This window comes from Hemicordylus capensis, chromosome 7, assembly GCF_027244095.1.
Source record: "Hemicordylus capensis ecotype Gifberg chromosome 7, rHemCap1.1.pri, whole genome shotgun sequence".
Lineage (NCBI taxonomy): Eukaryota > Metazoa > Chordata > Lepidosauria > Squamata > Cordylidae > Hemicordylus > Hemicordylus capensis.
In genome coordinates, this window is record NC_069663.1 from 31946263 (window position 1) to 31959928 (window position 13666).

At 48.8% G+C, this 13666-nt stretch overlaps 1 protein-coding gene across 30 annotated transcripts in view; it reads right to left on the bottom strand.

Moving 5' to 3' along the window:
- Window positions 1-13666, bottom strand: part of MACF1 (microtubule actin crosslinking factor 1) — a 362956-nt gene that overhangs the window by 46603 nt on the left and 302687 nt on the right. For 22 of the 30 annotated variants that reach the window (XM_053268005.1, XM_053267990.1, XM_053268003.1 and 19 more), the window contains 5 exons: window positions 11217-11378; window positions 9703-9873; window positions 8881-9047; window positions 4554-4713; window positions 1941-2267 (listed from right to left, as the gene is read on the bottom strand). In XM_053268005.1, coding sequence (XP_053123980.1) covers window positions 1941-2267; window positions 4554-4713; window positions 8881-9047; window positions 9703-9873; window positions 11217-11378 — 987 coding nt within the window. The remainder of the gene's footprint in view (window positions 1-1940; window positions 2268-4553; window positions 4714-8880; window positions 9048-9702; window positions 9874-11216; window positions 11379-13666) is intronic. The other 8 variants (XM_053267998.1, XM_053268004.1, XM_053267997.1 and 5 more) reach the window with 1 other exon arrangement.

Here is a 13666-nt window from a genome sequence, read left to right on the forward strand (position 1 = left end):
TCCAGCGCCGGTGGGGGGGAGGGTAAGTGCACCCTTCCCTGCCCTTAAAGTCCTTCCCCCCACCCCCGCCAAACGTTTGAACCGGCCAATGTTCAAACCTATTCGGACGCCCATAAAAGGGCCTCCGAACAGGTTCATGCACATCCCTAATGAAGAGTTGCTTGAAACGGAGAATGCCTACATCAGCCATTTTGGCAATTGCTTTGAGGGCGGTTATAATGGGGGGATAATCTCAGCCTCTAGAGAATAATGTAGAGGAAGAGGCATGGCTACAGGGGAAGAAATTATCTTGCCTCTGAGTGAGCCAAGTCAGGTGAAACCACTGGCACTGGGAGCAATCAGCCGCTGGCTCCTTTTGCCCCCTAAATAGAGGGCTGCACTGCCCCAAATATGCCAGTGACAACAGTCGCCATAAATCCCATCATGGGAGGGCTAGCATTCCTCATCAAGCCTACCCCCTTCGCCAAAGGGTGATTAGCTGGAGTGGACACAGCTCTCCCACGCTGCTTTGAAAACAGGGACACCCTCGCGAGGAAACTGGCTTGCCAAGACATGTCCTGGATGTGGTGGCCACTTGCTCGCTCTCTCAAGGCCCTTTCGGGGGGGTGGGGGGGGGAGCTACCTCGCCAAGGGTTGTGTGACTCAGGCTCCAAGGTTCAGCGCCTGGGCCTGGAGCCGAGGAAGTGGCTAGGCCACTTCACGGGAAACAAATATCTGTTCATTTTTAAGGTGTTGCATCTGCTCTAACAGACCAACAAGCTGCCTTTCTGGGAGAGGGCATGGATAGGACATTTCTAGCTTGCACTTCATATTATTCTGAAATTAGTTCCCCAAGAACCTGAGGGTGGGAAAGGAGGAGGGTGGTTTATTTGCCAGCTCCCATCCATTCTTTGAGGGCTGGGGGATCTCTAATGGGGAATTCTGCCAGACCAGGCCACTAAATTCCAGGGGCCAGCACAAAAGGGCAACCCTCTCTGGAGTCATTAAGGGCAGGGGGCAGATCTGCTCCCCACTCCAACAGTGACCTCAGTCCTTTCTCCCACAGAAGGCAGCAGTTGGCCATTCACTCCTGCGGGGTGGGGAAATATCCTCCATTAAGGAGGCTCCTCTAATGGGGTAAAAAGAGTCCAACACTCCCCCACAGTGAGTAGCTCAACCAACCTCCACTTAGGGGGACTCCATGGGGAGGCTGCACATGTGCCTGTATGCACACAGTAACTGAGGATCCCTAAGTTACAAGCCCACCTGTCCTCTGAGCACCCCCCTTCTGTTATGAGGACGGGCATCCTGCCAGTTATCCACTTCACTAGTGCCATGCAGGGACTCAGAGAGAAGCCCAGGGCTCAACCATCACCATGGCCAGCAACTCCCAAGGCTCTCAGTGTTCCCAGACCAAACAGACTCTCCTCTCCTAGCCTCAGCTCCCATTCATTCATTCATTCGGGGCCAGTAATAATGCTCTACCTTACACAAAGCCCACTGTAAGGATGACCAAGGCAGCACCTGTGGATCACTTTGGACACTGAAACACTTAGCTGTTATTTCTGCCATTTGCAATGGTTAAAATCAAAATCAAATGGTTCAAAGCAGGAGTGGCTCATCCTAACGGATCAGGGGGGCGCCGAATGGGGCACAGCTGCCTCGCCTTCCTGAGCTCTGTTTGTGCCTCGCCCCCCCCCCCGGCCCACCCAAGAACCATGCTGCCTGCAGGCTGGCCATTCGTCAGGTCGAGCTGCACGGTTCCCTGATGAAAGGCCAGCCTGCGGGCAGCACAGCTCTCATTAAGGGTGGGACGGGATAGGAGAGGAGCAGATGGAGCTGCCAGGAAGGAGAGGCAGCTGTGCCTCCTTTGGCGTTAGGACAACCCACTCCTGGCTCAAAGAAACAAAAAGAGAAGAAAGCAAAGAGGAGATATGGAAGACGGGGAAAGGGGTCAGTACCAGCTGGTCGGCATGCTGCTTCTGCAGGACGTCCCGCTTGTAGTCCCTTACGGACACCGAGGTGAGCTTGTCCTCAACCTCGGCCAGCCAGTTCAGCACCTCCACTTCGTCCTCCCCAAAGAGCCGGGCGTTTGACAAGGCCTGATCGAGAAGGGCAGCCTTCCGGCCACTCCGATCATAGATCTCGTCGTACCGAGACTCCAGCAAGTCGAGCTTGTCGGCCAAGGAGGCCTGCTCGGCCCTGCAACTCAGGGAGGCCAGAGACTGCCCCAGGCGGACCGCCAGGGTCACAGCCGCCGCATGGCTGTCTATGTCCTCCTCTAGCACCTGGAAATCCGGGGGGATTATGGGGGGGGGGGGACAAAAGGGAGAAAGAGAAACAAGCGGACAGAAACTCATGAGTGAAATGGAATTAACTCAAGGGGAAAAAACAAACAAACAAACCAAAACCAACACATGACAAATTTAAAACGAAACTGAATAATGAATGTGGCTGATGATGCTAGAAACTCAAAAGGTAAAATCCACCCACATCAGGGCAAAAGTAACATCAAATGGCTTGGAGAAGGAACAAAGGAATGATGAGCTCTCTTTTACCCTATCCTGGAGGTCAGGGGAGCCCATGAACAGAAGTTATATCCGAGGCTGATCTGTTCATAGCCTAAAAATCAGAGTTAGAAGGGGCTTTGTCACACATCCCCTGGTGCCGAGCCAGGATCCTGCCCGTTCAGGGACACCCTGCGGTTGCCTGCTAGCCCCTCTCTAGTTGCTGGGTGTGCAGCTATGAATGTTAAACACTCCAAGTGCAGAACTCTGCAAAACAGAACAGCCTTGGTCTCTGTGGCTCCTGAGGGCAGGACCAGAACCACTGAGCTGAAATGGGGAAGAAGCAGATTTAGGTTGGGCATTGGGAGGGATTTCTTGACTGTAGGGCGCTTTCCAGATTAAACCCTACAACAGGGTCACCACGGATCTGCAAAGTGTGCTTCTGCACTTCCTGTGTTGTGACACTGCAGTCCCTGTGCTGACAGCAAGCGGCCATTCAGATTTCCGATGCCTTCTTTCGGGTTTTATCTTTGTGTTATAGTGCTACAACGCTGCAAGTCCGCTGCAGAAAAACAGCTGAATTTCCCCGCTGTAGAGTTTGAGATTCTGGGGACCATTTTCGATACAATCCTGCCAAGCTGAAGCATTTCACCCATTGCAGCGTGTACTCTGGAAAGCCTTTGTGAGCTGTTGGAACAACCGGCCCCTTGCAATGGTGAGCTTCCTTTAGAGGTTTTCAGACAGAGGCTGTACAGCCAGAGGCGGTGGCTAGTGGCAGATTTACACAGTATTGCTATTAGGAACATTTATAAACTGTAACAGTTTGTGATTTTGTAAACGTTTGAAATTCTTGAATTTACTTATTAATGCTATTAATTGTTATTGTTGGTTAATCTGGTCTGTGACTGCAATAAACATACTACTACTACTACTATTTTATAAACTGCTTTTCAACAAAACATTTACAAAGCTGTTTACAGAGCAGAAGGATTGAAAAACTGAAGAGAAAACAGTTCCCCGTCCCAAAGGGGCTCACAAACGAAAAAATAAAATCCACAGCATTCAGCAGGAGGTTGGTCTAGAAAGCCTCCAACTCTAAAATTCTATGATTTAGGCATCTGGATAACAAATGAACAATATAATATATATTTTAAAGAGTTTGTTTGTGGAATGGTTTTTGCAAAATAAAACCATACTTCCCAATTACCTACAGATACTGAATTTTGCATGAACACTCCTGCCACTGAGATTAGCTGAATGTACTACTTTTGAATATGCTCAATGAAAGGTTTAAATAATGTGTGTGTGTGTGTGTGTGTGTGTGTGTGTGTTTGTTTGTTTTAGATGAAAATCTGAATATGATTGTCATGTTTTAACTGCTATTGTTTTTAACAATATTCAACACTCAATAACCAAATCAATAATTCCAAAATGATATTGTGCCCAAGAGAAGCACATTTCTCAGATTCAAATTTACCATACATGGTAATTATTCCATAAAGTGAACATTTGAAGTTGAAAACCTACAAATTTCAAACAGTTCTTTTACTTTTCTTTTGCAAACACATTAATAAAAAATTCTATTATGTATATTCAATTTCTTGAACTTGCCTAGAAGTGTGATCTATGCAAAAACTTTGCCCGGTCAATGACGGACCTCACCTACTAGTTCAGAGGTTCCAACCTGTGGTGGTGCTCCAGATGAGGATGACCTACAACTCCCATCATCTCCAGCCCAAATACATTGTAGCTGGGGATGATGGGAGTTGTAGTTCGGCAACATCTAGAGTACTACAGGCTAGGCACCCCTTTTCTAGTTCATTAATAATTAACTGGTCAATCAATCAAGTTCAGTCCTGAGGTTCAGCATCTGACTGGACACAAGCCACTGGCTTCCATCTAACCCATCTCGACTCCCAAGCTTTCTCCCACCATGACACGCCTCAGTTTGTCACCCCACCCCTGGCAAGTATGTTTCACAGCAAGAGATGCACCTACCCAGGTGCCGCTGGAAGAGCACTTCCCACCTCGCCACCCTGCCCCTGACCCCTTCCATCAACCCCCAACCTTGTGCCGTGTGATCTGCTGCTGGATTTTGCCAGTCTGGGTCCCGATGGGCTCGGAGTTGGAGAGCTTCTTTTCCGTCACTGTCAGCCAGTCAGAGATGGGCTCCGACGTCTCATGGAATTGCTTGGCCAAAACCAGGATCTCTTCCAGCTGGTTTTGTCTACAGCAAGACAACAACAAATCCGTTCAGAAGGGAGGAGGACGAGGACGAAGTGGCACACGATGTGCTCCTGTGAATGTCAAGCAATTTGGGACCCAGAGCTGCTTTTACCCCTGTACACGAATGAGGCCTAGACCTCTAGTTTGTAAGTAAGCCCTTGTAAATTGCCTTATATTAGGAACTGAATTACTATCCCTAAAAAAATCTTCTTTTTAGACTAGGATGGTATGTGTGCTTGCCTTGCAAAGAGTGCTGGCCAGGTCAAAAGTTTATAGTTTTTCCAGAAAACTGTATATACTGGGAGAGTTTGAGAGAGTTGTCAGAGTCAAGACAGAGGAGTGAGCATTGGGCAGTCAAGAGTCAGAAGTCAGCAGTCAAGAGTGAGCCATCAGCAAAAAGAAGTCTGGAGGAGAATCTGTTTGCAGAGCAGTTGGTCCATCTGCAGGAGAGGAGTTGGCAGGCAAGCCCCTCTGAAGACCGGAGCTGAAACCATGGAAGAGCCAGGCTGGATGGAGGCCCAGACCTGTGCTGAGAGCAGGACTAGAAACTGCCTAGCAAGCCAGACATTGAGAAGGGGAAGAGGACTCTGTGTAGGGACCAGTGTAGAGTAAGGCAGTGGATGCGTTTTCCCAGCCTTTTATTTTCCCTGGTATGCTCTTTTGGTAACTGTGTTGAGTTTGCATTTTTGCTGTGCAAAGTAATGTTTTAACTGAACAGATTTTTTAAAAGTAAATTTCCTTGTTATATAAAGCTTGTGTTTTTTTTTTTACCCCATGCCTATAAGCCTTTCCACACTAAAGAGTTCCGTTGGGTTTTTGAAATTTTTGACAAAGGTGTTAAAGGCTATTTTAGTGGACTCAGCCATACAAAAAGCCTACTTGGTGGCAGTGGCAAAAGTTAGGAGGAACAGACAGCTATTCCTCCACAACCCCAGATGTCCTACTATCTGAAAAAGCTGTTTAGAGAGCTTGAGGGCAGGCTAGAGCCTCCAGGTTCAGCAAATCCAATTCACAAGATCAAGATCCGATACATGAGATCAAAATCCGATACACGAGATCAAATGGACATACAAACCTGCCTCCTATCAAGAGCCAAACCACATGGCTAAGCTCAGTCATGCTTTGTCCTACCGAGCCAGGGGGTTGCCACCAAAGGAGCCTCTGCTTCCCAGCAGCTCAGGGTGCTCCTTTCTCCCCCCCCCCCACCGCACCATACCACCTGATCCAGAGACTCTGATGATGCTTGTAATTCCTAACACAACTAGGAGATCCTGTGATGGATCTCCATGTCACATGTAGCTTGACCCAGTACTGTCTATTCTGACTAGCTGTCCCTCTCCAGAGGGAGACAGAAAAAGGTCTCTCCCTTGCCACTCCCTTTAATGAAGATGCCAAGAATCAATCCTGGGACCCTGAGGATGTGAGGAGTACATTGCTTAAAACATGAAGACCAAAACCTAGCATTTCTGGAAAAAAGCAAAAACCAGCCAGGGAAGCCGCTGGACTATTAGATGACAATGGAGTGAAAGGGGGTGACAGGGATACTGCAGAGAAGCAGAATGAATTTTCTTCCATCGTTCTTTGCTGCAAACGATGTTGGACAGAGCGCTCTGCCTCAACCGCCTGTGGTGGAGGTGGGCAGAGTGCCTGAAGAACTGAATCAAATAGAGGTGAAAAGAGATGAAGTGCTAAGGCTAATTGACCAATTAAAAATTAACAAGCCACTGGGTCCATATGGCATATATCCAAGAGTCCTTAAAAAAAAACCCCTCAAATAGGAAATTGCACATCTTCTGACAAAAATATGCAACTTGTCACTAAAATTGGTCTCCTTGTCAGAGAATAGGGAAGTAGTCAAATTAACACCAATTTTAAAAAAGGGATCCAGGAAATTGCAAGCTAGTAAAGCCTAACGCCTCTCCTAGGTAAATTGGTGGAATGCCTGATTGAAGACAGAATTATTACACATGAAGAGGAATTAAGCATGTTCCTGCTAAGGAACGATGAATGGACACAGCTGATGCCCTGCCTCATCAAACACTTGAAGAAGACTGTCTGCAGGAAGGAGAAGAGCAGTGATCCAGCAGACATATCCTTGGATGTCCAGTATATTTGGACATCGCAAAAGCTTTTGACGAAGTCTGAGAAAGCTGAGCAGTCCTGGGATGAGAGGGCAGGTCCTCTTGTGGGTTAGTAACTGGCTTGGCGACAGGGAGCAGAGGGAAGGAGGAAATGCTCTCCTTGCCACGGAGCAGTGGGGGCCCCAGAGAGGTGAACTGGGGGTGGCGCTTTTTTACTCATCCATGCATTAGTTGGAGGAATGTCAGGAATGGGCAATGAGGTAGTCAAGCTTGTGGAGGACACCCAATTATTCAGGATGGTGAAAGCCCAAGTGGCCTGAAAATCTCCAGAAGGATCTCTCCAAGCTGAGTGAGCGGGCCACAAAGGAGACTCCCAACATTTATCACTAGTGGGGACCAAACTGGCCTGGAAGGACTGCATCCTAACGCTGAAGGTAGGAGTGGGTTTTTCTTCTTCAATGCCAAGGGAAATGCAGTCTACACATGCTCAGAGTCCGCCTCCTCGACATTGCAAACAGTTTCCTGAACACCACACTGGTGAGCTCAAACCTCAGCTAAAGTCAACAGCAAAGCTCCTTCTTCGAGGGCTAACGAGAATCCTGCTGAAGAGCCTCTCTCGACCAGACTTCCTGGGATGCTTGTTTGGGGCTCTCCTGGCTGCCTGGAATGACTAGATGGAGTAGACGAAAGAGGAAGCACCACCTTGAGCCCAATTTAGGTGACCTTCTGTTGTGTGGCAGTACCACTTCTGCTGACCGTGCAATTCCTCTGCCATCTAGACACTCGAGGGATCAATAAGTTTGCCCTTTGGCTTGCAAAGATCAGATGCTCTGAAAAGCCCCTTGCAGATGCAGAGTCCGCCAAACCAAACAGGATGAGACGACCCTCTTTGTTCTTAACACAGAGAAACCGTGCTAGGGAGGCCAGAAAGGGGGGCGGGGAGCTCCAGTCGAAACTGCTGAGTGAAGCCCTTTCCACAGACAGAGCGCTGGGCTCTCTGCAGACTTCGCGGAATGCAAGTGGCCAACTTTTTATTTTTTGCGTGTAAGCAGAGTGAACTTTCCCCTGGTTTCTATAACTCCGTCCGCCTCTAGAGCTGTACAGAAAACTTTCTACCCTCTTCACCCACCAAAAAATAAAGCCAAAAGAGACACCCAGGGGGAGGGAGGGAGGGAACCCAGAGCTCCCTCTAACCTAAAGATGCTTCCTTAACTCAGGAGTTCTCGAACTTGGGTCCCCAGATGTCGCTGGACTACAACTGCCATCATCCTTCAGCAATTGTGGCTGGGGGTGATAGGAGTTGTAGTCCAAAATAATCTGAGGACCCAAGGCTGAGAACCCCGACGGGGGGGAGTTAACCTTTTCCCCCCAGATGAGCCCATCACTTTTGTGTAGCAAAATAGCACATGCAGCAACATGTAATGAACATGGGTGTGCTCTGTTTTGTCACAGGACAAAAACTAGAGAAAGCACTCTCCATCACCACCAAGCAAAATCAGCCTGACCGTAAAGAGGAGACAACTTTTGGGTACCATTAAGAGTGGCAATGAGGAACAGAGAGTCTAAGCCACGGATCAACACCACTTTGGGAAGTTCTCTTGCACAGGCCATGCTGGACTGAACTGGAGTGATTCCATGTTCTTCCTTCCTTCACCTACACGTGTCCCATTTTTACTAATGAATACTTAACAAGTTACAAACATGGATATATCCCAGGTTGGCCCTGGGTGAGCAGGAGTTCTATTGTGCCGCATATATGAAGGGACTCCTTCCTTCTTTCTGCTAATGCTGCCCTCTGACCACAGGAGCGAGAGAGTCTCTGGAGCAACGTTTGACTGGAACGTTGCAGCAGCGTGGGAACAGGAAAGACACTCAGGGCACCTTTGCTGAGCACTAAGCTGGAGATAATAGGTTTCACAGCCGTTTTACAAACTTCCAGTGTGCAGCGCAGAGGCACTTAGGCCCACAAGGAGGATGCTTGCGTTCTGAAGCAGAAGGGATACAGAGCAAGGGAACTCCGAGGGACAGCCCTGTACAGAGCTTGGTTTACACCAGTTCAGGGCTCCCATGCCAACTTCTTGGCCTACCTGGCTGTGGCCTTGCTGAGGAGGCCTGCCCAGCGGCTTCCAAGGCTGTCCAGTTGGCCCACGATCTTCTCCCTGTCTGCTGGTTCGGCAGACTGCGCGATTCTTCCACCCTCCGCTTGAATCATCTCAACAGTCGCTTTCCGATCATCCAGGAGACGCTGGAGCAGCTTTGGAGCAAAGCATCAGGAAGCAGTGAAGATAAGGGAGGTGCTCTCCTTCTGCCCACCCAACCCATTGCCTGATGAACGTATTCTCCCTTCTGCTCAACTCAGGCTTCCTTCCCAGCATTACAGCCACGCCATGCCTCTCCTTAAGTCTGTATGCTGGCTTCTCTTTCGCTCAGTGGCGGCTGTTCGGGGCGGGAAACAAGCTGCAGGCCTGGCTGGTTCCGACTCGCCCTCATTTCCCGCCCCTCCTGCTCAGCCCAGACCGGCTGCCATCGCTTTCGCTCTCCATTTAACGTTTCTAGTCCTCATTACTTTTACGTCCCCTGAAATCACAGCAAGTGGGCACTGGTTCCAGCCGCTCCTCCAGGGGGACTGTCCCCACACTGCAAATCCCTCCAATTTCCTTCAGCAAAGCACATCCATTCCCAGAGCTCCCTCCCCCCACTAGAAACGCTGCTGAGGGAGAAGAGAAGAATCAGGCAGTCTGTGGGAAGGGAAGCAAAAGGAGTGTTCCCTGCCAACGGGGGCTTGCCTTGGGCTGCCAGCGGAGCTCAGCGCCACGAGAGGCCCTGGGGGATCCAGCACTTCCCTTGGCCACTAGCTGTGCCTCCTTAGGGAAGCCACAGCTCTTGCTCCTCACAGTGGTTTTGCTTACTTTCTGCTCCTGGATCTGGGCCTTCACCACTTTGTACTCCGCTGATGGTGGCTTCTGATTGGAAATGAGTTCCTCGGTGTCTGCCAGCCAGCTGAGCAAAGGCTCCAAGGCATCCTGGAATTTCCCACAATGCAACAGGGCTTCCTGCAGTTGTGCAATTCTCTGGGCGACCTGCAAGTTACCAACACACACGCACACATCACTAGAGCAGTGTCTTGAGAGTCCGCCAGCAGCACAACCCAGTTCACCGCAAAAACTGCTTCCCAGGCTCCCTTCACCCTCACGGACACTAGGAACATAGGAAGCCGCCATATACCGAGTCAGATCATTGGCCCATCTAGCTCAGCATTGTCTACACAGGCTGGCAGCAGCTATCTGGAGATGCCAGGGAGGGCATGTGGAACCTTCCGCACGCAAGGCAGATGGTCTAGGGAACGTACTAAAATGAAGGACCGGGGATGCCCGCTGATAAAGCTCTGGTTCCTTCCAAAGATCCCTTTGGAAATTCAATGCATCCCATGTCCCTTTGGAACACAGGAAGCTGCCTTATACACAGTCAGGCCAGTGGTCCATCTTGCTCAGTCCTGTCTACACAGACTGGCAGCGGCTTCTCCAAGGATGCAGGCAGGAGTCTCTCTTAGTTCTATCTTGGAGGTACTGCCAGAGAGGGAACTTGCAACCTTCTGCATGCAAGCAGGCAGGGGCTCTTCTACTGAGCTGTGGCCCCATCCCCTGAGGGGAATATCTTCCAGTGCCCACACATGGAGTCTCCCATTCAAATGCAAACCAGGGCAGACCCTGCTTAGCAAAGGGGACAGTTCATGCTTGCTAACCACAAGACCAGCTCTCTGTGAAGTCAGTCATCACTTGGAGCAGAGTTAGCCCAGTGAATTTCTAGCTAAGCTGTGGACATTCACTCACCATCATTTTTTGTGGTCCTGGTGTATCCCATCCCTCTCTTTCCTCAGGGTAGCCTACTCCTGCCTCTCTCTTTCCTCACCTCATCTTTCAGGGACTTCTCTTTTGTTGTTGTTTACATTGCTCTGCAAACTCTTAATGAGGTTGATGGCACCACATATATTCAAAACCTGTCCCCAACATTCTGTCACATTCTAGCATGAAGGCCTCGGTGGCTGGGGATGATGGGAATTGTAGTCCAACAACACCGGGGAGACCCAAGGTTGAGACGCCCTGTGCTAGCACGACCAAGCCAGAGAACCCAGGCGGGGCCTATGCAAATGAGGAGGTGGGGCTATGCAGATAGGAGCAGTCTAGGTTCTCAAAGGCTGGAATCACCAGCAGCAGAGAACAGGGTCCCTGGGCACTTACTTTCTCCCATAGAAGGGAACGGTCCCCATTCATTCCTAGGGGGGAAACCAACCCACCCTACCTGGGTGCAATGGCTGTCTGCACAGAGGAGCACTGCACCGGGGGGGGGCTTTATTGTAATATATGCCTCCCACAGCATTTGTTATATTGTTGGGCACTCTTGAGGAACTCTTACAGCACCGCACCTTTTTGTTGAGGGTGTTCCAGCGGGCGTTGATGTCCTCCATGTCATGTTCCAAGCCCTGAACATCGCAGTTCTTTCCCGCGCTCTGGATGAGTCCCTGCCCGACCCCATTGACTTGCTGCAGTCTCAACTGAAGGGGATCGACTTGCTCCTTCTGGAACGTCTGAGAAAATGCAGGAAGAGGAAAAGGATGTGGACCTCCATAGCAAACCGTCAGGTTTTGGTGGTTTAAAAAAACCCAAAACTTAACAATATGCTTTCATTTAGTACATTTTTATCCTAAAAGAAGCTCAGGGTACACTCCTGGTGACATACGTGAGAGCTGTGCACAGAATCAGATTGTATTGGATTCCGATTAGACTTGGATTCAGTTGTAGCAATTTGCCGACACAAACAGGTAACAGAGACACAGATCAACCAACCGCAACATGTTTTCAGCAGATGCCAGGCTGAAAAGTCGCTCTCTCTCATTGGTCAGCTATAGCTGTAAATCAGAATTCCTCTCCTCCCCACCCAACTCAACATTTTCCATATATGGAAGATTGCCCTATTCCTAGACAAGCTAAAAGAGATACAAAGTTTTAGACCAAAAAAAAAAGTATCTGTGTGTGATGCCTTCTTATGTGCTACATTTAATCTGATTTGATGAGAGAGATTATTGAACAATTTTGCATCAGATTGGCCCTGATGTTGTATCAGATCCGATGCAAAACAGTTCAACATAGCCTGCATTGAATTGAATCCAATGATTACTTTGATGCATTGCACAGTCCTAAGTGCATATGGTTGACCCTTTTACAATCTACCAACTGCCTCAATCGTGAAGCCGGAAATGTTGAGTTAAATTAATAGAAAAGGGTAAGTTTGCCTTCAACTGACTGGTATCTATATCCTGAGCTAAGTGTTTAAAGATGTTCACCTAGGGCAATTTGGATTCTATTTTGCTTTTGATGAAGGGGAATAAGCAGAGCAAAGGATCATTTACATAGGGCTTTGGTGCCATGGGGCAACTCTAGGGCTGGACAGGATGGGTTCTTTGCTGCCTTCAGAACTGGAAGGAACCAGAAGGAACGGATCAAGGCCAACCCTTTGCACTGACAGACCAAAAAAAAAATACTTGGAAGGCAAAGAGACCAAAGAGTCACACCCTGCTCCGAAAACCTCAATGAGCCACACACACATTATCCTTGATCCGAGCTCAACCCACCAACCCACGCAATCCCGAGGAGACACAACTCTAATCTCTTCCTCCCGCTTGGAGATGCTTATCTGCCCTGTTCACCTTCTCCCTCCCCATCTCTGGAGAGCCCACCACTTCCAAAGCATGCTTCACCCAGCTCTCACCGATTCTGCCCTCTCTCCTCTCTTGAAAATATTATAATTAGCACACTGAAACTGGGAAAACAGGGGAACGAGGCACTGAATTATCATTTTAAAAGACAAAAACCATGGAGAGGTTAATGCATTTGCAATGAGATCTTCCCACAGATTTGTCTCAATCCCAGTCTGGGAACCTCGTGGGTGAAAAAAAGCATCTTAAGACAAAAGGCTTTGGAAATGAAGAGGGATGGTTTTGGTTTTCCTTTTCTCTACTTTCCCCTACCTCTTCCATTTTCTTTTTGAAACTGGGTGGTTAGGACAGTATAAGAAGTATTCTACCCGATTTTTGAATATCCTGACTAAGTAGGTAAGATGATAGGGAGGGAGAGGAAACCTTGCTCCTTCAAAGCAAAGGATGGCCCATATCAGAGTGTTACTACTGGAAGACAAGCGAGATGCTGCCAAAGAGTTCTGGCTAGATTGCTTGCATATTAATGTTTTATCTTCATGTGGCAGGGAATGATAAGGGTTCTGGTCCAACAAAATCTGCTGATCCATGCCTTAGAGAAAGACTGGCCAAAGAGGAAAGAAACCACCACCACCACTATGGAACACTGTTCCCTCTAAGGTGTGCGCATGCTCACACATTTTCTGATGTCCGCTCAGTTAATTTTAGATCCCGCTCACGTTGAATCAAGAAGGCCTCACTCTGAATGCATGTGCACGCACAATGCCTTGATACTGCTGCCCAGAACAAAACTCATTCCTCACACGGATAAACAAAATTAGAGAGAACATTGCTTTGGAACCGAAGTGGTTAACAAACAGCCTTGCCTAAATAAAGAGCAGTGGCCATTTTTTTAAGCCTTTGGAGAGAAGCAAAAGCTTAAGAGCAATTTTCAAATCCAACAGGGCCCAAACGTCCCCCTCAGTGGTAAAGCAAAGAGACTAAAGGTCTGCTGAGGTCCCAGTACGAGGCAGCTTCTTGATCTCTGGTGGGATGCAAGACAGTCAGACTCTGCCTGCAGACAACAGATGGAAATTTATTCCTCTCTTGTAACGCTCAGCAACTTGTCTCCAGAAATGGAAACATGCCAGGATATTAAGTGAAGATGCTGTCCAGAGCCACGG